The 27161-nt window shown below is 43.1% G+C and overlaps 1 protein-coding gene across 1 annotated transcript in view; it reads left to right on the forward strand.

The window, feature by feature from the left end:
* LOC109868476 (astrotactin-2) overlaps positions 1 to 27161 on the forward strand; it is a 413904-nt gene that overhangs the window by 157831 nt on the left and 228912 nt on the right. Inside the window, exons 5-7 of the mRNA XM_031802536.1 lie at positions 16237 to 16344; positions 19542 to 19688; positions 22107 to 22274. Of these exons, the coding sequence (XP_031658396.1) occupies positions 16237 to 16344; positions 19542 to 19688; positions 22107 to 22274 (423 nt within the window). The remainder of the gene's footprint in view (positions 1 to 16236; positions 16345 to 19541; positions 19689 to 22106; positions 22275 to 27161) is intronic.

The following is a 27161-nucleotide window of genomic DNA, read 5'->3' on the forward strand; positions in this document are numbered from 1 at the left end:
TCACGTGCTCGTTGTAAAGAGCACAACAAGACAAAGCGGGAGCCGGTGAGTCCATAGTGTTCCTATCGGCAAGTCTCTGTTGTGTGGCCCACATGAGATGAAGTTACACTTGTATGAAATTCACTAAGAAATGTTTGCCATCAGATATCTTATAGTGGCTTTTTGCCATGTTTTAGGAGTTAGAGCGCTATTATGTGAGTTATCTGCACAGCTTCCATGTTTTCCCTGTGCTTCCTACTAGCATTTTTTGCCTCTGTTCTTCTTCCCTCTGCTGCTTGTACACATGCTGCTCTTCCTTCAGAAAAGCATGCATCATATGCACAATTTCTCTTGTTTGCTTTCGATTGTAAATGTCCACACTCACGTAAAATAAAATTGTTTATCTACTAGCTATGTACTAGCTTGTATAACTTTATGAGCTGGATTTGCCTGTCTTTGCATTTGTTACTTTTTGCTCGTTAGCATTTAGCTAAGTGTGTTTTTGCTATTATTTGAGCAAATTTTTGTGTGGTTTTGCTATTATTTGAGCAAATTTTTGTGTGGTTTTGCTATTATTTGAGCAAATTTTTGGAGCATTTTGGTAATAGAGGCCCAATGGGCTTTTATTGCATTTTTAGGGCTCTCTTGTCTGCTATGCCGGTAATATCATAAATCACAAGATGGCAGAAGAACGCTATGACAGTTTGAAAATCTGGATATCGCCCAAGCCTAGATTAACATAGGTGAAAGAGCTAGCATTTCAAAATGCCTTGACAGTACTAGGACATAAAAATACAAGGACAGGGATGGGCTCCTTGCCAATATGTGGCCCCCCGAGATGTGATCTATAGGACAATGGATAATGGCTCTATGACATTTCCAATTAGATCAGAAGCAACAGCTTATCCTCGGTAGGGATGATCTGGCCTCCGCTATCCTTTCCATTCCCAGCACAATCGCAATTAAACAATTAAAGTCCTCATCAATCGCCCCCCTAATGGTACGTGACTGAAATCGAAAAGCAAGTGGTCGGGGGTGCTTAAGGAAAAAGAACATCTTGGTCTTTAACTGAATTAAGCAGCTCAGGGTGATGAATTTCCACTCTTATTATGCAACCAAGGCCAGATAAAAAGGATGGTGGTTCAGTTTTTTAGGAACATCCCTCTAAATGTTCAGCAAACATTTGCTGCATGAGAATTATATTGAATGTTATCATCTCGCTTGTCCACTGCTATAGGCTATTTGTTTTTCTCTTATATTTTGATATAGAGAGCCAAACTTTGTATTGGGTGAATTCCATGGCAAAAGTGATGCTGAGCCTCAGATTTCCACTTTAAAATATACAGTGGGGAGAACAAGTATTTGATACACTGCTGATTTTGCAGGTTTTCCTACTAGCATGTAGAGTTCTATAATTGTTATCATAGGTACACTTCAACTGTGAGAGACGGAATCTAAAACAAAAATACAGAAAATCACATTGTATGATTTTTAAGTAATTGATTGCATTTTATTGCATGACATAAGTATTTGATCACCTACCAACCAGTAGGAATTCCGGCTCTCAGTTTTTATTTAAGAAGCCCTCCTGTTCTCTACTCATCACCTGTATTAACTGCACCTGTTTGAACTCATTACCTGTATAAAAGACACCTGTCCACACACTCAATCAAACAGACTCCAACCTCTCCACAATGGCCAAGACCAGAGAGCTGTGTAAGGACATCAGGGATAAAATTGTAGACCTGCAAAAGGCTGGGATGGGCTACAGGACAATAGGCAAGCAGCTTGGTGAGAAGGCAACAACTGTTGGCGCAATTATTTGAAAATGGAAGAAGGTCAAGATGACGGTGAATCACCCTCGGTCCAGGGCTCCATGCAAGACCCCCCCTAATGGGGCATCAATGATCATGAGGAAGGTGAGGGATCAGCCCAGAACTACACGGCAGGACCTGGTCAATGACCTGAAGAGAGCTGGGACCACAGTCTCAAAGTAAACCATTAGTAACACACTACGCCGTCATGGACGAAAAATCCTGTAGCGCACGCAAGGTCCCCCTGCTGAAGCCAGCGCATGTCCAGGCCCGTCTGAAGTTTGCCAATGACCATCTGGATGATCCAGAGGAGGAATGGGAGAAGGTCATGTGGTCTGATGAGACAAAAATAGAGCTTTTTGGTCTAAACTCCCCTCGGCCAGGTTTGGAGGAAGAAGAAGGATGAGTACAACCCCAAGAACACCATCCCAACCGTGAAGCATGGAGGTGGAAACATCATTCTTTGAGGATGCTTTTCTGCAAAGGGGACAGGACGACTGCACCATATTGAGGGGAGGATGGATGGGGCCATGTATCGCAAGATCTTGGCCAACAACCTCCTTCCCTCAGTAAGAGCATTGAAAATGGGTCGTGGCTGGGTATTCCAGCATGACACGACCCGAAACACACAGCCAGGGCAACTAAGGAGTGGCTCCGTAAGAAGCATCTCAAGGTCCTGGAGTGGCCTAGCCAGTCTCCAGACCTGAACCCAATAGAAAATCTTTGGAGGGAGCTGAAAGTCCGTATTGCCCAGCGACAGCCCCGAAACCTGAAGGATCTGGAGAAGGTCTGTATGGAGGAGTGGGCCAAAATCCCTGCTGCAGTGTGTGCAAACCTGGTCAAGAACTACAGGAAACTTATTTTATTTTTGATTTATTTCACCTTTATTTAACCAGGTAGGCTAGTTGAGAACAAGATCTCATTTGCAACTGCGACCTGGCCAAGATAAAGCGTAGCAATTCGACACATACAACAACACAGAGTTACACATGGAATAAACAAAACATATAGTCAATAACACAGTAGAACAAAAGAAAAGAAAAAGTCTATATATGTAACGGATGTGAAACGACTAGCTTAGTTAGCGTTGCGCGCTAAATAGCGTTTCAATCGGTGACGTCACTTGCTCTGAGACCTTGAAGTAGTGGTTCCCCTTGCTCTGCAAGGGCTGCGGCTTTTGTGGAGCGATGGGTAAAGATGCTTCGTGGGTGACCGTTGTTGATGTGTGCAGAGGGTCCCTGGTTCACGCCCGGTTATAGGCAAGGGGACGGTCTAAAGTTATACTGTTACATTGGTGCCGTGACCCGGATTACTGGTTGCTGCGGAAAAGGAGGAAGGTCAAAAGGGGGGTGAGTGTAATGGATGTGAAACGGTTAGCGGTGTGCGCTAAATAGCATTTCAATTGGTGACCGTTGTTCGTGGGTGACCGTTGTTGATGTGTGCAGAGGGTCCCTGGTTCGCGCCAGGGTATGGGCGAGGGGACGGTCTAAAGTTATACTGTTACATATACAGTGAGTGCAAATGAGGTATGAGGTATGATCTCTGTAATTGCAAACAAAGGTTTCTGTACCAAATATTAAGTTTTGCTTTTCTGATGTATCAAATACTTATGTCATGCAATAAAATACAAATGAATTACTTAAAAATCATACAATGTGATTTTCTGGATTTTTGTTTTAGATGCTATCTCTCACAGTTGAAGTGTACCTATGATAAAATTACAGACCTCTTCATGCTTTGTACTGTAAATAAGAAGTGTATCAAATACTTGTTCTCCCCACTGTATGTCAAACAAAAAAGAATGATTGCAAAGTTAAACAAACCACACAAGTCTATGCACAATCACTACTTCCAACAATGTCCACTGAACATTTGGCAAAAACACATTTCACTAACGTTCTAGCTAACATTCAATCCTTGGACAATAAAATAGATGAGCTCAGGGCAAGGATCTCCTTCCAGAGAAACAGAAGGGACTGTAATATACTCTGTTTTATGGAATTGTGGCACTCTCTGGATATATTGTTCCCATCCATACAATCAGTTCAATCAAATCAATCAAATGTATTTATAAAGCATGTTTTACATCAGCCGATGTCACAAAGTGCTGTGCAGAAACCCAGCCTAAAACCCCAAACAGAAAGCAATGCAGATGTAGAAGCACGGTGGCTAGGAAAACTCCCTAAAAAGGCCAGAACCAAGGAAGATACCTAGAGAGGAACCAAGCTCTGAGGGGTGGTCAGTCCTTCTGGCTGTGCCGGGTGGAGATTATAACAGAACATGGCCAAGATGTTGAAACGTTCATAGATGACCAGCAGGGTCAGATAATAATAATCACAATGGTTGTAGAGGGTGCAACAGGACAGCATCTCAGGATTAAATGTCTGTTGGCTTTTCATAGCCAATCATTCAGAGTTACAGACAGCAGGTGCCATAGAGAGGGAGTCCAAAACAGCAGGTCCGGGACAAGGTAGCACGTCCAGTGAACAGGTCAGGGTTCCATAGCCGCAGGCAGAACAGTTGAAACTGGAGCAGCAGCATGACCAGGTGGACTGGGAACAGCAAGGGGTCATCAGGCCTGGTAGACCTGAGGCATGGTCCTAGGGCTCAGGTCCTCTGAGAAAAGAGAGAGAGAGGGAGAGAGAGAGAAAGAAAGAAAGAAAGAAAGAGAGAGAAAGAGAGAGAGAAAATTAGAGGGAGCATACTTAAATTCACACAGGACACCGGATAAGACATGACAACTACTCCAGATATAACAGACTGACCCTAGCCCCCTGACACATAAACTATTGCAGCATAAATACTGGAGGCTGAGACAGTTGAGTTCTCCATTCAACGTGTGGACAGGAATAAAGAACTCTCCGGGAAACGCATAGTTGGAGGGGTATGTCTCATGATTTGCAACTCATGGTATGATTGTGGTAACATACAGGAACTCAAGTCCTTTTGTTCTCCTGATCTGGAATACATCACCATCAAATGCAGACCCTATTAGTTTCCGGTTATAGTCACTGCTGTGTACATTCCCCCACAAGTAGACACCCTAACGGCGCTCAAAGAACTAGACTTTGTAGAAACTGGAGACCGCAAATCCCGAGGCCGCATTTATTGTAGCTAGGGACTTTAAAAAAGAACACCTGTGGGAAACGCTACTGAAATTCTATCAATACATCTCCGTTGCTGTTCCCTGCCCATTGGCAGAAACTTAAGCAGGCAGCACCCGTGATAAGAACTGTTCAACGTTCGTCTGACCAAACGGAATCTATGTTTCAAGATTGTTTTGATCATGTAGACTGGAATATCTTCCGGGTCGCCTCTGGGAATAATATCGCCGTATACACTGACTCAGTGACCTGGGTTCATCAGTATGTGCATAGGGGACATAGTTCTTACTGTGACAATTAGAACTTATCCAAAAACGAAACTGTGAATAGATAGCAGCATTCGCACAAAACTGAAAGGGTGAGCCACTGCATTTAACCACGGCAAGGTGACTGGGAACAAGGACGTATACAAACCGACCAAGTTTGACGTCCATAAGGCAAGAAAAAGAGGCAAAATGTCAGTACAGAGACAGAGTGGAGTCGCATTTCAACGGCTCAGACACAAGACACATGTGGCAGGGACTCCAGACAATCACGGATTAAAAAGGGAAAGCCAGCCACGTTGCGAACAACCGACACCTCGATTCCGGACAAGCTAAACACCTTCTTCACCCTCTTCGAGGAAAGCAACACAGAGCCTCTGATGTGGGGCTCCACCACTCATGAGGACTCTCTGTTCCCGTGGCCAACGTGAGTAAGACATTTACATGTGTTGACCCTTGCAAGCCTGCCGGCCCAGACGGCATCCCAAACCACATCCTCAGAGCAAGCGCAGAACAACTGGCTGGAATGTTTACTGACATATTCAATCTCTCACTATCCCAGTCTGTTGTCCCCACTTGCTTCAAGATGTCCATGATTGTTCCTGTACCCAAGAAAGCAAAAGTAACTGAACTAAATGACTATCACCCCATAGCACTCACTTCTGTAATCATGAAGTGCTTTGAGAGGCTAGTTAAGGACCATATAGCACCTTCATCTTACCTGATACCCTAGACCCACTTCAATTTGCATACTGCCCCAACAGATCCACGGACAATGCAATCACCATTGCATTGCCCTATCCTGCCTGAACAAGAGAAATACCTATGTAAGAATGTTCTTCATCGACTACAGCACAGCATTCAACACCATAGTGCCATCCAAGCTCATCACTAAGCTCAGGGCCCTGTGTCTGAACCGCTCCCTGTGCAACTGGTTCCTGGACTTCCTAACGGATTGACCCCAGGTGGTGAAGGTAGGCAACAACTCCTCTGCCACGCTGATCCTTAACATGGTGGGCGCCACAGGGGTGCGTGCTGAACTCCCTCCTGTACTCCGTGTTCACCCATGACTGTGTGGCCACACACATCTCCAACTCAATCATCAAGTTTGCTGACGACACAACAGTGGTAGGCCTGATTACCATGTCAGCCACAGAGATCAGGAGTAAACAGTCGTCATTAGCTGTGGGGGCCCATGTCAGTGGCTCGGTGTTCCTTTCCTCGAAGTGGGTGAGGTGCGCGCCTTGGCAGAGTGGTGCCAGGAGAATAACCTCTCCTTCAACGTCAACAAAACGAAGGAGCTGATTGTGGACTACAACAGACAGCATAGAAAGTGCGCCCCCATCCACATTGACGGGGTCACAGTGGAGAGGGTCCTCGGTGTGCACGTCACTGAGAACCTGAAATGGTCCCTTCACACCAACAGTGTGGCGAAGAAGGCGCAACAGCGCCTCTTCAACCTCAGGAGGCTGACGAAATTTAGGTTGGCCCCAAAACACAGACCTGTATAGACACACCATTGAGAGGATCCTGCTGGGCTGTATCCCTGCCTAGTACGGAAATTGCACCATCCAAACCGCAGGGTTCCCCAGAGGGTGGTGCGGTCAACCCAACGCACCATCTGAGGCTTAATGCTTACCCTCCAGGACATATAAAGCACCTGGTGTCACAGGAAAGACAAGAAGATCATCAAGACCTCAGCCACCCGAGCCACGGCCTATTCACTGCACTACCATCTAGAAGGCGGAGACAGTACAGGCACATCAATGCTGGGACAGAGAGACTGATAGACAGCTTCTATACCCAGGTCATCAGACTGTTAAACAGCCACCACTAGATGGCCTAGGCCCAGTACCCTGCTCTGATCCTTAGTCACTGTCACTAGCCAGCTACGACCGGGTACTCTTCCATAGACCTTTAGGACTGCTGCCCCATTTACATAGCCATTGAACGCTGGTCACTTTAATCATGTTTACAAACTATCTATATATCTCCTGCTGTAAAACATTTTTGATGATTTTTAAATGTTTATTATTGTGTGCTTGTTTTTGTATTATTTCATTTTCAACTGGTGACTGAAGTCAGCCTGCAGGCACCCGGCCCGCCACAAAGAGTCGCTACAGTGTGATGAGTCAAGTAAAGCCCCCCCCCCCCACGGCCAAACCATCCCCTAACCCGGACGACGCTGGGCGTAGTAATGCCTCTAGCACTACGATGCTGTGCCTTAGACCGTTGCGCCACCCGTGAAGGCCCTATTTTGTGCTTGTTTGACATTTACTGCATTGATTGATAGGAACTACAAACATAAGCTTTTAGCTGCACCCACCATATCACCTGCTAACTGTGTGCGTGACCAATGCAGTTTTAATTCATTTTAATTGTGCAGATGCTAAATTTGGTAACAGAATGAATGCACAAACAGCACAAACCGTCATTCTGTTACCAAATTTTGCATCTGTACTGTTCAAATCAAATTGAATTGGTTGCGTACACAGTTAGTGAATGTGATATTGTAAAATGTTCAGTGGAACCAGTTAAAAGTATTCCATGTGCATAAAGTTGTATGGTTTGTTTAACTTTGCAATCATAGTTTTTTTTTTGTTTGGCGTACCTTTTAAAGTGAATAATCTTAGTCTCAGCATCACTCTGTTACCGCGGAATTGCTAATTACTATAATAACAGGAAACATAAAACACACCGCACTGACATAAGGTACAAATAACTACCTCATACAGTGCCTTCTGAAACTATTCACACCGATTTACTTTTTCCACATGTTGTCTTACAGCCTGAATTTAAAATGGATTAAATTGAGATTTTGTGACACTGGCCTATAACAACGATACCCCTTAAGTTAATGTCCGAGAGGAATTTTGTTTTTAGAAATGTGTATAATTCGTATCCAATCCCTTTTGTTATGGCAAGCCTAAATAAGTTCAGGAGTAAATATGTGCTTAACAAGTCACATAATAAGCGGCATGGGCTCACTCTGTGTGCAATAATAATGTTTAACATTATTTTGTAATGACTCCCTCATCTCTGCATCCCACACATTATCTGTAAGGTCCTTCATTCTAGCAGTGCAAACACATATTCAACCACAAGGAACAGGTTTTCCAAAGCCTTGCGATGAAAATTAAGAAAGACGGCATACACTGAGTATCCCTTTGAGCATGATGAAGTCATTAATTACACTTTGGATTGTGTATCAATACACTCCAAAGACACAGGCATCCTTCCTCACTCAGTTGCCAGAGTGGGAAGGAAACTGCTCAGGGATTTCACCATGAGGCCAATGGTAACTTTAAAACAGTCACAGAGTTTAATAACTTTGAAAATCTATGGCAAGACTTGAAAATGGCTGTCTAGCAATGATCAACAACCAAATTGACATAGCAAAATCAAAAATATTGTACAATCTTGGACGATCCAGGTGTGCAAAGTTCTTAGAGACGTACCCAAACAGAATCACAGCTATAATCACTAACAAAGGTGATTCTAGCATGTATTGAGTCGGGGCTGTGAATACTTATGTGAATTAGATATGTCTGTATTTTCTTTTTAATACATGTGCACCCGTTTATTAAAACATGTTGTCACTTTGTCATTACTGGGTTTTGTGTGTAGACGGGTGAGAAAAAAATGTAAATGTAATCATTTTTGAGTTCAAGTTGTCACACAAAATGTGGAATAAGTCAAGGGGTATGAATTCTTTCTGAAAGCACTGTAACTTGTTTTCCCAAAGATCTTCCTGATCTGAAATAAACACATACTGTTCCTCTAAAGCTTGTCTGGTTTTACAGGAGGGGTATTTTATCATTCACTCATTCCCAAAACTCTTTTTCTTGGCAAACGTCAAGCAGAGCCAGATGAAATGCCTTATTTTATTGACTGCATGAATATTGAAACATGACTTGTGAAGAAATTGTCTGCACCATAAAGATTTGAATTGTAGTTACAAAGTTTTGTCGGAGATTTGTGCACATTCTACGTTTGAGTCATTATTTTGCTTTGTTGCCGACGAACTGGTTGAAAATGCTGCTTTATTTGGAAAAGGAATACTCTCAATGTGCTTTAAAATTGGAAATGAATTTATGCATCATGTTAGAATATGGTGTTTTAAACATGCACACAGTGGGATTGAGAGAAAGAAAAACAAATGTTGGGAGGACAAGAGAGAACAAGCCTATGGTTTAGGCTACTTAGGTAAGACTGAACCAGGCCGACACACATTTCTCCCTGGTTCCATGCGTTTTTCCTATATTTAATTCCCCCTGCAAGTATGTGTTTATACTGAACAGAAATAAAAACAAAACATGTAAAGTGTTTGTCATGTTTCATGAGCTGAAATAAAAGGTCTCAGAAATGTTCCATATGCACAAATTTGTATACATCCATGTTAGTCAGCATTTCTCCTTTGACAAGATAATCCATCCACCTTAAACAGCATGATCATTACACAGGTGCAGCTTGTGCTGGGGACAATAATAAGTCACTCTAAAATGTGCAGTTTTCTCACACAACACAATGCCACAGATTCTAAATGTTTGAGGGAGTGTGCGTTTGGCATGCTGACTGCAGGAATGTCCAATAGAGTTGTTGCCAGATAATTAAATGTTAGTTGCTCTACCATAAGCCACCTCCAACGTAGTTTTAGAGAATTTGGCAGTACGTCCAACCAACTTCACAACCGCAGACCACGTGTAACCACGCCAGCCCAGGACTTCCACATTCGGCTTCTTCATTTGTGGGAATATCTGAGACCAGCCACCCGGACAGCAGATGAAATGTAGAAGTATTTCTGTCTGTAATAATGCCCTTTGGTGGGGAAAATTAGCTGCGCCTGGCTCCCCAGTCATGTGAAATCCATAGATTAGGGCCAATTTAATTTATTTCAAATGACTGATTTCATTAAATGAACTGTAACTCAGTAAAACAGTTGAATTTGTTGCATGTTGCATTTTTTTTGCTTAGTATAATTGTCATTATACTTTTCCAAATGCCCAGATGTTCATTTACAGTCCCGTTTCATGTTAAGTTACATGGTTTGTGTTCACTAAAATGGTCAGTTTATTTTCCCAGGCAAACATTTATTTCTTTCACTATTTAATGTAATTTATCTGCTGCCTATCCTGTAGTGGAGTGTATGCAGTGTTTAGGAGCTCATAAAAATGTGTTAATACTTAGGAGGTAGATGTTTCATATATTTACTTGTTTCATTTTCATATTTTGCTTCTCTTCATGTAAGTTTTGGCAGAATTGATGCTGTGTTGCGTATTGCTGCCTTTCACAGGTCTGAGTGTGAATTTCACAGGGGAAAAGGAAAGGGATTTTATTTTATATACTGTATATATAACCATACACATATACACCACTATACCCGCCAAAAAACACCACCCCGATTCCACTACTTTAGCCCTAGCATATCCTAGTCCAGCCTGGGAGAATGGAACCCCTTCTCTTATAACTTCTTGTGAATCTTCTGCGCTGAAATCTGGGATTTATGCTCAATCAGTAGAGTACAGTTAATAACCATAGCTATAAACGTAAGGCATCCTACCTTAATAAACCTCATCCTCTCTAGATCTCTCTCCTCAGGTCTACTCACTGCGGGGCTCCCAGTCGAATCACTCATCTTGGGCTATCCTCTGCTCTCTTCACTGCCTTAGCATAGGAAACTTTATATCCCACTCAAACTACGGCAATCTCAATCGCACTTCTAATCCCCAGCTGCATGCCCACCCCCACAGTTGACACAGTGATTTCTCTATCCCAACCTTACACTCTCTCTGACTATGCCCTTCTTCACATTTTTCACATCGTGGATCTCCCTTCTACACACTGCTGCAACATGTCCGAATCCTTGGCACCTTAGCGGATTTGGAACACAGGACCTCTCAGAATAGCAAATAATAACCTAGCCTGACCTTTTTGAGGTAGAAACTCTGTGTCAAAGCTCAATAAAACAGGGTATTCTCAGTCTCATCAATGCCAATCGGTCTACGTCTCACCAAATGGCGGGTCCAGGAATATTATTTTTCATTTGATCCACCTCTACACTCAACTACCCCACTGATCACTCCTTTGAGCAGCGTCCTTCTCCGGTGAGCGTCCACTGGCCCTGGGTGGAGGATGAATAAATAATCTCAACAATTGCAGTTCTCTGAACGTTCACCGATGTAACCGTTTCCAGTTTGTCCTTTACCCAGCTTGAAACAACGTGTGGGTTTTGGACAAAAAAGAAATCCACTTTTTCCCATTTTATTTCTTCGAAATAATATCTGGTAGGATTCTCAGAGAAAATGTTGGAAGTCTCTAAATTATGTGGATATATTGAAGAAACATCTCAAGACATCAATCAGGAAGTTTAAAGCTTGGTTAAAAATGTGTCTTGCAAATTGACAATGATCCCAAGCATACTTCCAAAGTTGTGGCAAAATGGCTTAAGGACAACAGAGTAAAGGTATTGGAGTGGCCATCACAAAGCCCTGACCTCAATCCTATAGAACGTTTATGGGCAGAACTGAACAAGCTCTGTCAGGAGGAATTGGCCAACATTCACCCAACTTATTGTGGAAAGCTTGTGGAAGGTTACCCTAAACGTTTGACCCAAGTTGCTGCGAGCAAGAATGGACTTGGGGAAGCTCCAAATACCACTCTGTTCATCCTCAGCACACGCAGCTCCTCTTCATTTTCTACCCTTGGTGGGCCAGTGAGCCCCAGGAATCTCACGGCATCTCTGTCTCCCTCTTCTAGGGATATCTGCAGGAAAGCCTTCTTGATGTCTGCCATGAATGCGTTCTCATGTAGTCTAAACTTTATCAGAACAATGATCCACGTTCAGGTTCGGTCCTGTGAGTAGACAGTCATTGAGGAATTGTACTGCATGGTAAGTAGTATTTCACCTTGTCTGCGCTTGATGCGTTGTCTTTCGGCACGTCCTCTGCCATATTCTGTTGTAAGTTGTCCTTTATTACTTCGTTGTATCTGCTGTGCAACGTCCCATCCTTCTTCAGTCTTCAGACCTTTAAACTGTTTCTTGGCGATTCTATAGTTGCCTTGGAGTTCTGGCATTTCTCATTTCCATGGCAACTCCACGTGGTATCGTCCATCTTTGAAGGTGGATGTTCTCTCGAACCTCTGTAGAGCCTCGTTTTCCTCTGGGTTCTGTGTTTTCTCACTTGTGATACCGAGAGACTCAAGCTCCCAGAATGCATGCAGTTGTTTGGAGACTAGACATTTTACATGGACACTGGTCCCTGCACAGACCATCCAAAGGTGCTCTCTAAAGCAAACAGCATCTCTGTCAGTTGCTCCACTCAGCCTGATACTATCTGCCAGTAGTACTCTGTTCCTAAGGACAGAGAGTTCAGGATCATTGTCATCTTCTGGAAAGTCTGCGAGCTGCAGTCCCTTTCTATTGAGCCAAACGTGTGAAGAGTGAATGCCTCTTGTCTGGTCGCTTCAGACGCTTCACTAGGGTTTTTATGTCCAAAGCTTCTCTAACTGCCTTCATCTAGTAAGCAACAAGCTATCTTCATGCTCGATGGGCCTTCTACCCATGCCTTTGCCATTTGTAGCAACACACTGTTCTGTCCATCTGGTTTCATCTTCACTGAATAGGGAATAACTGAGGAAATAACAGCATCTGCAGAAACAGTAGGGGGTTGCACCTCATTCCTCTTACCGGTACCCACAGCAATGTGATGTGTGCTTCCACATGTTGCACATGACATGTCTTTGACTTTACAGAATTTTGCTATGTGTTTCTGTCCTAAACATACAAAACATCTTCCCATTTTCTTTAGTTTCTCTTTGCGTGCAGCACTATTGTGGTCTGAGCCTGTTTTCTGATTTGTGGTCTGCCCTGTCACAGAATAGAACGTTTTGTTCCTTCTGGCTGGCTGTGTGCAGTGCCGCAGCAGATGGCATGTTGGGTCTTTTTGTTTTCATTTCATTGGAGGAGCATGACTTGTTCCATGGTTTGCTCTCTTTCTGTTGGTTGCATGATCTTGTCATTTGTAGTGCTCTCTCCCTGCTCTGAACCTCCCTCTGTACGAAACGGACTATCTCAGACACTTTCCATTCATCATCTACTCCCCTCTGACGACTAATAGTCAAGAGCTATGTCTTCTGGAATCATATGCAGTAAGATTGGGCATAGTAGACTTCCGTAGGTTTCTTGCACTACACCCAGTGATTCCAAACTCCTAATCTGAATTTCACATTCATCATATAGCTGCCTCAATGCATTTATGTCAGAGGATTTCCTCACAGGAGTGAGATTCAGCAGCTTTGACATGTGAACACTAATCACAAGATCCTTCCTTTCAAATCTTGTAAAGAGCGATTGCATCATCATAGTTACTGTCTGTTAACATTATTTGAGGTCAGTGGCAGTAACCTTTGGATCACACTAGCACTGAGGCAACCAAAACTGTATTCGGCATATTGATTGACTTGAACATATAGTAAAACAATTCATCTATAAAAAAAAACAGATTTACCCTCATTTAAAAATACAACAAATACGGAAATGTATTATAATCCACGTAAAATTTCACACGAGACACACTGTGGCCTGCATGTAGCTTAAATAGACTACTTGAACTGACGCCCAGTGGAGCTGCAGTTTAAGTTATTGTATAGCCTACAAACACCGCTTCCAGCTGGTCCTAGTGGCAATTTTAAATATTCAATATTTATTCAAATCCTCCTGCTGCAGGATTATTTTCCTCCTGCGACAAAATGGTTATTATTAAGATCTGACATCTGTACATGTAAGTCCAGTTGGTTTGTATTCAGGAGATGAAGGATTGAACGGATTGAGACGAAGGTTTGTACTCGGGAGACGAAGGTCTGTACTCAGGAGACGAAGGTCTGTACTCAGGAGACGAAGGTCTGTACTCAGGAGACTAAGGTTTGTACTCAGGAGACGAAGGTCTGTACTCAGGAGACGAAGGTCTGTACTCAGGAGACGAAGGTCTGTACTCAGGAGACGAAGGTCTGTACTCAGGAGACGAAGGTCTGTACTTCATAAGCCCTCGCATCATCACACTTATGTCATCCCACGGCCATTGAATCCGCTTCTCTCATCATTTTTTTGTTGTGTGTTGCTACGCTTCACCGGTTGGTCCGTGCTCCACTGTGCATTCTAAAGTGCATGCAAATGTGTGCCAGTATTTCTGGGCACAGGAGGGCATTCTCCTGTCTTCTGTTTTGTTTGGAATTAGGCCTATGTGATGCTAATGAATGAATATGTTGTTGATACCGTTCATATGTTTAAAGAGTGTTTACCCAGCCTGCTTTAGACATGGTTATGATTTCTGAAAGTGTTTTGCTTATATTTTAATTGCGAGTAATTAGATCCTTGCTATATTGTGGGCCATTTTGGAATGCTCTAAGGTGTTTACGTGGCCATGGGGGAGGTCAATATATAATGGTGTGACAAGTGTTTGATTTTGCCATTCACAGAATTGCACATGTAGAGGGAGGTCAGAGCCTAGTAGACTCCACCTGTGCCTAGTGAGTTATATAATGCCTGCTTAGTCCGAGTCCTTTCGTTTTGTTTCATTGCCTTTTTGAAAATGTTTCTTATTTTGTATTACTATCATTTAACTTTTCCTCCTGCTAATGTTGAACAGTGGGCACCTACTGCATATTGTTGTAGAGAATTTGGGGACTCGAACCCGGGCCCAGCGACTGTCAAACCAATTCCAAAAACACATTGTATGAGTCCATCCCAGACACTGTAATCGCAGTTGTGTTAAGGTCGCTACATTACCTCCTTCCTTTGGGAGAGCATGCCCCCACACTCTATACCAAGCTGACGTGTACACGCCTCTCCGATGGTCTCACAGGCGACATCTCACTTCTGACACGAATGTATCAAATTCGGTGGGGGTAGTCCCGACCGGGTTACGAACCCGGGTCCGGCGACTGTCAAGCCAACACCTTAATTCGATACGCAAATATGTTAGAACCCCTTGATGGCATTGCTAGGTGTTGATTACATTTCACTGCAATATACTATATAGTGTTACTCTTTACTATGGTGAAGTTTGGTCTGATCGTCCTAAGGCTTCACGCTTCATTCTGTTTCTGCAGATCATCACATATTTGATGTGCGTTGCGATGGCTTTATTCAGTGGTTAAAGGGGAGCATGCCTTTCAAGTGATCTGCTCCATAAAACTCCTTGAAGGGTGTGCCTAGCGAGCCCATGTAAACAGCTCGTCTAATAGAAAGTTTTCAATAATGCCGGCCTGAAAATGTCACAAAGTGAGACATCTAAAAGGCCTTCCCCCCCCCATCAACTTCCATCAAATGCTGATTTTGTTTTCCCTAAATATAATTCATTCCAAGAACCTGCGTGCGAAAGCTGCTTGCACTCCTGTCTCCTTGGCACGTTTTTGCGTGAGGTGCAAAATTTGTACCTTTGATCCGGTGTTTCAAGTAGACTTACTAATTCACTACACAATGCGAAACGGCTCGCCTCAAAGACAGGTTGGCCAAGGCATATTGCAGTCATTGCGTTTTTAGTTTCTCTTTTCTTCATTACGGGGAGATTGTGCTTGTAGTCCTTGAGAGATGAGATTTGAACAGCATGCTTTTAGGATGAGTTGAAGAACCCTGACAGAGAGCTGCAACTTTGAATAGACTGCAGTGTATAGCTTAAACACTTAGCAGATTTGACTTTCAAGGGCCTAGGAAATGTTTTGAGTGGGAAATTCAGGGTCGTTGGAAACTAAATCAATATGTTTGCTGTATGGTAGTCGACCATTTATTTGGGGGTCTTGATGGGTCAGTGAGTATTGTATAGGCCTTTAGTTGGTGGGTGAGGGTATAAGGAAGAGGAAACACTGAGAAATGAATGGCTGAATGTGGTCTGTTATGATTGAATGTGGTGTGCTATTGATTGAAACTAGCTGTCTCCAAAAACACATTGTGTGAGTCCATCCCAGACGGACGCAGTAATGGCAATTTCGCACCATACTGGTAACAATATACACTTATGATCCAATTGTTCTCCATGCCATTCATCTCCTATTTCTTGCCTTCTGTCTCTCCTCTTCCAGTGGCTGGTAGTGTGTTTGGGCGCCAAGGAGACTCGGGGTCAGAGGGTGACGATGAGACCCAGCTGAAGTTCTACACAGAGCAGCACAGAGGCCGCCGGCGCAGCAGAGGTGAGATTAGAGAAGTTGTGTGTGTGGTTGTGTGTGCGCGCATGCGTGAAGAACATGGGGATGTGCCAAACTTACTCCTCCTTAAGTGTCCCGCTTGCGTCACCTCACAAGCTAGCTTTTGAGGTGACGCGATCGGCTAAGACGCTTGAGGAGGGTGGTCACGTGTGTTTGTGAGGCAGAGGTCTCGAGTTTGCGCCAAGTAATGATCGAATTGGGAGGAAGTGGTACTCGCTAAGCATGCAGCGTGTGTGTGTGTGTGTGTGTGTGTGTGTGTGTGTGTGTGTGTGTGTGTGTGTGTGTGTGTGTGTGTGTGTGTGTGTGTGTGTGTGTGTGTGTGTGTGTGTGTGTGTGTGTGTGTGTGTGTGTGTGCGTGTGTGCATGCGTGCGAGCGTGCGTGCGTGCTAGCATGCGTGCGTCATTGTCCATATACAGTATGTGTGTGGAAAGAGGAAACTACGGCTAGAATTTAATCTAAGTGGATTTCAAGGGCAATTTCCCATTTTCGTCAATGTGATTTCTTAAGTGTGTTTACACAGAAGTTTGCTCTCAATAGAAATGTGCCTGCTGACCTTCTCAGTACTGACTGCAAACTTTGTTGGGAAGCTTGATGATTTGAAAAATCCAGTATCAACTCCCTCCGCCCAGCCCTGGGACATGCTGCTATGCAAATTCGTCTTCCAAATTCAACTAGATTTCAACCCCCATTTGTTCATTCTCTATCACTGACAGAACCAAAGCTTCGATAGACTAGTGTGTGAATTGAAATTTCACTGAAGCAGCCAAAGCCGTTGAACGAGTAAAATCCTACCACCAGAGAATATTGAATGGGTGAAATCCTACCACCAGAGAATATTTTGGGTCTACTGTAAAAACAACAACTTAGTTATGGAAAAAATAACAGTGTAACTGAAAATCCAACTCTGAAAATATGGCTTATGGCTACATTTACTGTTTTGACAGTGGTGGTGTTTAAAAAAAATGCAATGTAACTGTATGGGGAGCATGGGAGGGACTGAGCTGACTGAAGTAAGAATAGATATCTTTGGGTTTGTGAGTGGAGCTGGAAGCAGGGAAGACATTGGCATCCCCAGAGTGGTGTTAGAAGGCTTTATAGCACCATCATGACACTCAGCAGATACATGAGCTGAGGAAAATGGAGTCTGAATGATAAGCAAGCTGAATCAAATGCCTTAATGGATACCATGATTTAGTCTGCATAACCAAACTGCCATTTGATAGTGTGTGTGTGTGTGTGTGTGTGTGTGTGTGTGTGTGTGTGTGTGTGTGTGTGTGTGTGTGTGTGTGTGTGTGTGTGTGTGTGTGTGTGTGTGTGTGTGTGTGTGTGTGGCCTTGGATGTCCTTGTGAATGTGCCTTTCTTGTATGTTTGTGAGCGCGTCCCTGTGCATTATTACATTCACGTTTGCATAATATGCATGTTTATTTGTGTTTTTGTGTTTATGATTGGGTATGTTATATGGGTGTATTATGCCAGTAAGCTTATCTTAGCTGTTGGCTGTACTGCAGACTTCTCTATAAAAAGGACACTGTTAACATGCATTAGCTGGAGACCGTGGGCGCACAAGTGTGAAGGGTGCTAGTATGAGCCTGTGCTTGAGTGTGGTAGAAATTCAGATTGTGTGTACCAAATGTACTTGTGCTTTGAGTATTATGTTGTTTTGTTTGCAGTTGGCATGTGCTAGTGTGTTTGTCCTTATGCCGTTTTTGTGTGTGTGAATGAATGTGTATTTAAGTGTGTGAGTGTCCGTAAAAATGTGCCAACCTATCATCCCCTGTGTTGATGTGTGGTCGTGTGTGTGCATCTGTTAGTGTTATCTGTAGGCTTTTACAGTAATTGAGGGCCCCCTCACAGACCTAATCATTCCCGAGTGTTCACACAGATGGGATTAGTTGCTGGGGAGCTGTTGTCATAGACACCCACTGCTCCAGTCCAGCCAAAATGGCAGGGTCATTAGATAAATCCAGGTGATTGGAGTCTCTCTCTCTCTCTCTCTCTCTCTCTCTCTCTCTCTCTCTCTCTCTCTCTCTCTCTCTCACCCTCGTTTATGTTTGTCCCCACCCACACACACACAGTGGGCATTTGTGTTTGTCCACCCAGGTGGTTGGAGTGTCTTGTCTGTTTATCAGTCGCAGTCTAAGAGCCTCGCAGGATCAGAAGTATGGAAATGCTCATTAGTGAAACATGTTTCCTATGCGTAAAAAAAAAAAAGCTCCATCACTTCCATATAGCAACCATTCCCACATTTGCTGGAAATAGCAGCTATTGGAATGTAACACCGGCACAGTATGAGCCATATGTGTACGGTTGGTTTCAGAACATGTGTGATTCCAGAGGTTCAAGTGAGGTATAGCTCAAGGTGAGATGCTTTGACTAGAAGGAAAAGTTAAGTTGTATCATTACACGTCATCCAGAAGCAAATAGCAGGCTGTCCATTGACCCTCAATAACAGCTCTGCCCTCACCTTGGTGACTGGTAAGCTGGCACTTGATTTGACACCTGCGTGCTGCTGTATGATGAATTCCACTCTATGGGAGATAATGAGCTCATTTCAGCTCTCTTTCTCCCCAATGTGGAGAGAAGCCCACAGACACCCTAAGGGCATCCAAAACAACCCATCTATAACGCTGTCAGAGACGATGGTGTCATTTATCAGCAACACTAGATGTTGTACTGGTGGAAAGAGGCTGGGCCTTCTTAACATCTTTTATCATGACGATTAATTGCCTCTGCTGGACTACAGCCCTTGTGTTGTTCATAAATCAGTTTAGAAAGAACCCTGGATGGTTCCGAGCTCACCACCAAAACTCCAATCAAAACACAACAACTCCCCCTACATCTACAGGAGCCAGAGGCTAACTGGAGTGTATGTGGTGTTTTTAGCTAGTTTGTTTTTCGTGAAAAGTGAATGTTTGGTGGTAAGAACAATGTGTTTGAAATGAAACTGTTTGACAGTTTTTGGACCACCAAAAGTGGTTTTGACATGGTGCTGATCAATTTCAGCCACATTTCAGATTAAATAGACATTTTCAGAAAATAGTTCATATTCCTGTTTATTCTTGTTTTTGAATCCATTTCTGTTTTGTGTCCTATCAGCTTAAGTCATAATTTGCATGTGTTTTCTCTGCACCTTCCCTGAGTTTTGATGTGAGAACTAACTCCTGTCTCCCCCTCCCTCAGGTTGTCCACACAGCCCGATGAACAAGGCCACTCTGACGTTGATCACCATCAGTACGTGTGTCCTGGCTGTGGTTTACGGCACGCAGCTCTCCTGCTCTCTCACCGTCAAGGTTACGCTCCACGTGCCCGAACACTTTGTTGCCGACGGTTAGTATCCCCCATAAACTTCCTCATCTAACTACTCTAACTACGCTCTCTCTCTGGCAGAGACTCTCTCTCTCCCACAGTATACTGTAGTATTTTCAGTTAACTATAGTATAAATACTGTAGTAAAATAACTAGTGTATAGTATAGTGTATAGTAAATACTTTTGTGTTTTTGCATAATGTTGTATACTGTAGTATTTACTGTAGTGTTTTTGCTGACATTACTGTAGTATTTAAAATGTTATTGGTTTTATGATGTTTGACATATAAGTCTTTCTCCTTGAGGAAACCTACTGGAGAAATACTAAAAGAGAAAATGTGCTATAACTTGTACATAGGACTGGGTTCTGAAAGTATTGTTCAGCGCTTCTGCTCTTTTCTATAATCTGTAGGCAACACATTATATGGTCTATACTTGGCATGTAGGTTTCTCACTAATGGGTGACACATATAGGGGAGGGGAATGGGCAGGGTATATGCAAATTACATGCTGTAGTATTTACTATCGTTAACGGGTGTAATGTTTTTGCGGACTAGTGTTTTTGCAGACATGACTAGTATGTAGTATTTACTATAGTATTCTACAGTATACTACAACATTCTATAGTAAGTACTACACATAATTGAGAGATACTACATTAATCCTTGTTAATTAGGCTGGAACAAACAATACAGTCATAATTGCTATGCATTTCTATGGATCACTGTTAGATAAACATGCACACACTGTCAAAACTGCATCAGGGGACAAGCCACATGCATCCTGACAGAATAGGCCAATGTAATAGATAATTACTCCAGTTTCCAGAGTATTTACACTTCCATCCTGACTGAGAGGTTTTCGGACATGGGAGGTCCATGGGTATAGGTCTGGAGTTGGCAAGATACCAGGACTCCCCATTCCTCGCCGTAAGCTAAAAGGCCAGGGGAGTGAGGGGGAGGGATGGATGGAAGGAGGAGAGTGATTATGAAGAGCCCAAGCAATTTAATTAGCCACTCGCTTATCTTCTAAAGCTTGCGTCCAACACATCAGCAGAACAGAACAGGTAGTCTGGTCACCGATACCTCAGTCCCCAAGACTAAGGTTGATATTATTTTGGTGAAGTGCTGTCCTGGCCTTAACCAGGAGAGCACAATTTTTTTTAGCTCTTGGTGGACGCTGGGAGCATTTGTAGTTAAGACAGCACACGCACAGCCAACATTTAAATGGCAGCAAATGGGGGGCAGAAATATCCCTCATCATCCGCCCGTGGCAGACTGGTGCTAACTCAGTCAGATTGGGGGATATTATCAGGGAGCTGAATGGGCTCAGGAGTGTAAATACCCAACAAATGCAGAGCAGAGACCCCACCAACAGATATAAGCGGGGTGGTTTCAATCTTTTTTAGATTTTTTGGGTTGATATGATGTGGAAACAATGTTGATTCAACCTCCTCCCCTCTATCTGTCTCTCTCTCTGTCTCTCTCTCTGTCTCTCTCTCTCTCTGTCTCTCTCTCTGTCTCTCTCTCTGTGTCTCTCTCTCTCTCTCTCTCACTTTCTCCTGTCTTGAGAACGCAAACAGACACACGAACACACTACATACATGCATAGTGCTAGTTATTTGAATCTATATCCTTGAAGACGGTAGAAATGTAATCTCTTCACTGCTCCCCCTGGAGAAAATAATCAATAGCATCAATTAAGAATAATCCGTTTAGTGATTGGAGTTTAACGATTGTGGTAGGAATGGCACGGCTGAATAGTAAATCAGGGATTGAATCACTCAGCACCCTATTACACTGTTCCCTGGGCTGATTGTTGAACCCATAGAATTAGGAATTAGAATACTAGAATGGACATGAATATTTTAGGTTGGCAATCATTCTAATACACAATTTCTGATATATCACATGCCTTTGTTTTATTTTCCTGTATAAGTAAAACAGCATTATGCCTCTTCTGCCATTCATTCCAATTAGACTGGTTTGGATTTTTTTCCCTGACCAATATTTTCACCCCATTCTGGGAATTTGAGGGTTTATGACATAGCCCCTATAGTAATTTAATAGGATCTCTATGGGTGAACCACTGACTGGCCTATCACTTCACATCACCTGAGTTCAAAGTGGAAGTGGCATCAATACCTGCTAATTGTGCTGTAGATAATATTTTTATTGAACTGTATCCTATTTTATAAGGTGTTCATTATTTTCACATTTTAACTAATGAGTCATTGAACATGTTTGAATATCCAGTTCTATGTCCTATCGAGCTCGTAAGAAGAGAATAGCCAGGTTGTTAGCAATAGAAAGATCTTCACTCCAATAAACATGGAGCGTTGAATGATGGATGATCCTGTAGTACTTCAAACTACATCAGTATGATCTGCTGAGAGAAATGTGATGAGTAAAAGTGTGTTCTGTTCTCTTTTGGTTCCAGGAAGTAGTTTTGTGGTGAGCATGGGCAGTTTCCTGGATGTGTCTAACTGGCTGAACCCTGCCAAGCTGATCCTATATTACCAGACCAACTCCTCCACCCAGTGGGTCAGAGATTACTGTGGCCAGAGGACCACCGAGCCCTGTGAACAGCTGTGTGACCCAGAGACGGGTTAGTGACACAGACACACACACACATGTGCATACAGCCAGAGGCACACACACATACTTGTTATTTTATCCTCATGGGGACCTAAAATGTATTTCCATTCAATCCTATTTTCCCTAAACCTATCCTTGATCCTAACCCCTAATCCTAAACCTAATGCCTAACCCTAAACCTAACCCCTAACCAAAACTATAATTGTAACCCTAATTGTAACCCTAAACCTAACCCCTAAGCATAAAATAGCCTTTGTCCTCATGGGGACATGGGACATTTTCCTTGTCTTACTATCCTTGTGGGGAAATTTGGGGATTTCAGGTCCCCACGAGAATTGAAAAACAACCACACACACACACACACACACACACACAGACACACATCTGGCTGAGGTTTAGCCGCTGATGGGATCTCTACGGCAAATACATTTATTTGCTCTTGACCTTCAGTGCTAATCTCAGGCTCTGGGTCTCATTCAACCCCCGCCAGCCCCGGTTAGGAGTCAAACAGATAAGAGTGGCCAATGTCACAGAGTACTGTGTGGAGAATATTACCCTCCTCTACCCACCACATCCTCTCAATGTGCTTTTAGCACAGCGCTGGGCTCAGAGTGCTGACATTTAGACTTGCTGTCTGATAGCTTTGATACTTCCATATCGCAGGCCCCTTTCTTTTCACACCAATACTGAAGTCTATAAGGAGCCACCTGAGACCCTAAAAGGTGTTGTCTGATGTGAATTATTAGGAGTGATGATGAATTAGCGCTTTGGCTAAGCTAAGTAAACAGTAAATGTTAGCATCATAAAAGGGAAGGAGAGGCACGGGTTTCTGCTGCATTTGCGTAAACCCTGGAACTCTGCTGAAACCTATAGAATAGGGCTCTCTGATGCTGTATCAGGGATACCAGGGGAATATTTGGGGGGTCTTGGAGGGCAAGTGGTCTCTTGAAAGATGGCAGGGTCTCAAGAATGATTCTGAAAGTTTGAGGCTAGATGGGAATGGGGATGTCATTATAGTAGGCTGAAGTTCTTGTTTGATTATAGGGCCAATAGTTTTTCCTGGGATCAGGAGAAACAGGGCCTTAGTATATACCTGACTATTACTTGACTATAAATATAACTCGGTTATTAACTATGTATCTGGCTCCATATGAACACGTGCCTTTCAACTTTATGCTCCGTTGTGTGTTTAAACTCTTTGACACCTCCACGGTCCAAACGATCACTTGCCGTGTTTCAATGGATAACACACACATTTTGCATAACCACTCCATCACTCACGCTCGCAGGCAGTCACACATGGGCCAGACGCCTGGCCAACTTTAGTGGGATTTTAATTTGAACAATGGCTCTCCCTTATTAAATCAGTCAACATGGGCCACTATAGTCCAACCTAATGGCTCATGCTCCGGTATTTATGGGCTTTAATCACCATAGCCAACAAAGAGGTAGAAGACTCCTTGCTAATGACCATTAGACTCAATGGGTTGGAGCGCTATCAAAGTCCTATCCCTCGCTACTTAGAGTCATGGTACAGAATCAACGATTCACCAGATGTGTTGATTCCCTCCTCAATTTTTATTTTTCAATTACCCCCACTTAATGACTGGTGTGCATTGAAGGGCGGTTTTCATGCAAATGTGAAGTGTCACTTTATCGGGTTCTCACAGAGTAAGCAGAAAGAGGCTTTGCTTTGCCCAAGAAACTCAGCCGTGAGAGAAATAATCTCGCCGGGGTGGAGAACCATCACTTCAGAACCATCACTTTGTGTTATAATCATCAATCTGGATTCTTTGTCTCATAAAGGAAGTTGTCTGATATGAAAGTAAGGAGGAGAACTAACCGGACACGTAAAGGGGCTATAATGGGATGTTTGTAACAGTTTCTGTCAACGCCTGTTCAATCAGGGGTCAGCATATAGGATATTGTTGTTTGAACCATAAGTAAAACATATTGTTCTGTTCCACACAGTTGTTTATTTGAACCCACAAGAAATCCACAACACAAAAACAGTTTAGCACTAAGTTTTCATTTGGCTTATCCTCAAATGAATGATTTGATGTGGACCCAGTCCCAAAACCCTACAGACAACACAGTGAAAGCACAGATGGCAGAACATGTCTGGTCCCCTGGGTGGGATACTTCCCCCTGTCCTACTGTAGTAGAGCCAGTCTAAGTTTATTAACATGGATTACATGCTGTAATGTATGTGCAATTTATATCACCCCAGACAAGGGCATGTTGAGGGCTGATGCATAATGGAATACAGTAGGAGGCCACTCAACACATCACACATAAACTACTACTGATGGACTTGGCACGGGCAGCATTCTCTGTCTGTGTCATGGTGAGAAGGTAAATCACACAGTACCTAGTCAACTATTCTGCTAAATTGGGAAACATTGATGTATTTGAAAGGTAAGCTATTTTAGATAATACAGCTATTACTTTTTCAGAGAATCCTAGGGACTGTTTATAATGTTCTTGGCGGGCTCTTTCCTTGTGCTGTCACTAATAATGTAAGTATGCCATGTTAGCTTAGACATTCAACCTACCAAAATTAGCATGCTTCTCAGCAGATCTATTTGTCTGCTCTATGTCCTATACATTTTTCAAGGCTATGTTTTCAGTATATAGACAGTTATACGGCACATATCATTCTCCCTACCCCCTTCTCTCTCTCTCTCTCTTTCTCTCTCTCTCTCTTTCTCTCTCTCTCTCTTTCTCTCTCTCTCTCTTTCTCTCTCCAAATTAAAAAGATTGTTTGAGTCAGTAATTGGCAACAAATGTACTGTGTCTCTTTGGAGGCTTCTCATCTCTTCTCAGACAGGGAAATTAAAGTCATTCCTCAAAAGAGCACATTCTCATGTTTTCATCTGTCTTCCAGCACACAAGTGGACCCAGTAGAGAGGAGATGGAGACACACTATCTTTATGCTGTTTTCTTCTCAGTGGGTCTTTGTTCCGTTTGCCTAGAGCCCGTATGGTGTTTTGTGTTTCTGTGAAAAGCGTGATTGTGGTACAGCGAATGAAAGGGAGAAAATGGAGATGGGAAAACGAGCAGGGCTGTTTCGACATAATTGAAATGATAGCTTTCAGCGAGCTAGCCCTCTTTTCCTTACACTAGCAGCTGATCATGTGTGAGAGAACTCTTAGAGGAATATACACTGAGTATACCAAACATTAAAAACACCTTCCTAGTATTGAGTTCACACTTTTTACCCTCAGAAAATCCTCAATTCGTCGGGGCATGTACTCTACAAAGTATTGAAAGCATTCCACAGGGATGCTGGCCAATGTAGAATCCAGTGCTTCCCACATTTGTGTCAAGTTGGCTGGAAGTCCTTTGGGTGGTGGACCATTCTTGATCATTCATATGGGAAACTGTTGAGCGTGAAGTGGATTTAACATGTGACATCAATAAGGGATCATAGCTTTCACCTGGATTCTCCTGGTCAGTCTATGTCATGGTAAGAGCAGGTGTTCTGAATGTTCAGAATACTGAAGTACAGCTTTGTTGAAGTGATGTACATGCATATTTAACTCTCTTGTAGTTACTGAATGTGAGAATGTATTTTAGGGGTATATTTGTGAGATTTTGCTTTGATATGGTCCTCTGTCACTAGAATTGCTTATTGTTGAGCTTTTTCTCTCTTAATTCATAAAGCTGAATCAATTTGCATTCATATCTATGCAGTGATGCTTTGGTAAACAATATGAGCGGTTTATCTATAGAAGCAGTGTTTATTTTTATTACAAATCAGCTGCTTCCAAAATATGCTCCAGATGATGTGTGAATGGACCAGTTGTTATGTGGGTTTACTAGCAGATCCTGTCTCTTCAACGTTTCCTAGCTAAACACCTGCCTTTATCCATCCACCACTCCTTACAAAACTTCAAAATGCACACTACACAGGTCCCCTAAACCCTAGCCCCGACATCATCTGCGCTCACTCATTCCAACTTGCCTTTACTAGCTCACAATAAGGCCTGGGAAACAATCGGTGCAATGTGCAGTTTTGTAAATGAACCACTGCTGGAGAATGAGGAGCTTCTGATAAGCTGTCATTGAAAAAAAGGCGGCGGCAAGGGGGATCTAAATTCATTTCCTGGCCCTGTGAACTTGCCTCTGCACCGAATGAAAGTCAAATGCCTGAGAAGGAGATAAAGCCCGAAGACTTTCAAGAAAGCAAACACGCACCACCTGATAACACATCTATTATGAAAATTCCACGCAAAGGCATTATCTGAGGCGGGGGTCCTGAACGCATGCCTCAAAGCAAGATAAGATATTTGTGGTGATGAGGCTTCAATAGAACCCCGATAACAGAGAGGGACGTTCTTTTTGAGATGCTGTATTAATGACAGATGAGATTTTAGTTCCCCCCTCCTTTTAACATAGTGATGTGTAAGTCTAAAGTTGTTGTTGGGGAATCAGAATTGAGTGGGAGAATGTATCAGATCAATCAACAAACAATAAAATTCCTTTCAAAATACTTGATTTACCCAATAAAGGGTGCAAGTTGTAAGTACAAGCACACTCCTATACTCCTATACGAACACACATTTCACTTTACATCCCCTCTGTGTTGTATCACCAGTTGGCCAGCTGCAGTCATTTTACTCAGCTACCTCAAACACTGTCTCTGTGTCACTCCACCGTCCCTTAATGCCACCCAGTCTACCATTACCACACCATTGTGTCATCATGGCTTGATAAACAATCTCCTGGCCTCTTCCTCCCTGCCTTAACTATCATCCTCATCTCATGTGAGGTGTCACAGTGGAAGTCATTGGCTGAATGACATGGCTCCACTGGCCCTGTGTATACGGATGTCTCCTTCTGCCTCAGTGGCGTGTGAATGGGTTTGGTCCGGGGCCAGCTCAATCACACACAC

Source organism: Oncorhynchus kisutch, linkage group LG23, assembly GCF_002021735.2.
Source record: "Oncorhynchus kisutch isolate 150728-3 linkage group LG23, Okis_V2, whole genome shotgun sequence".
Classification (NCBI taxonomy): Eukaryota; Metazoa; Chordata; class Actinopteri; order Salmoniformes; family Salmonidae; genus Oncorhynchus; species Oncorhynchus kisutch.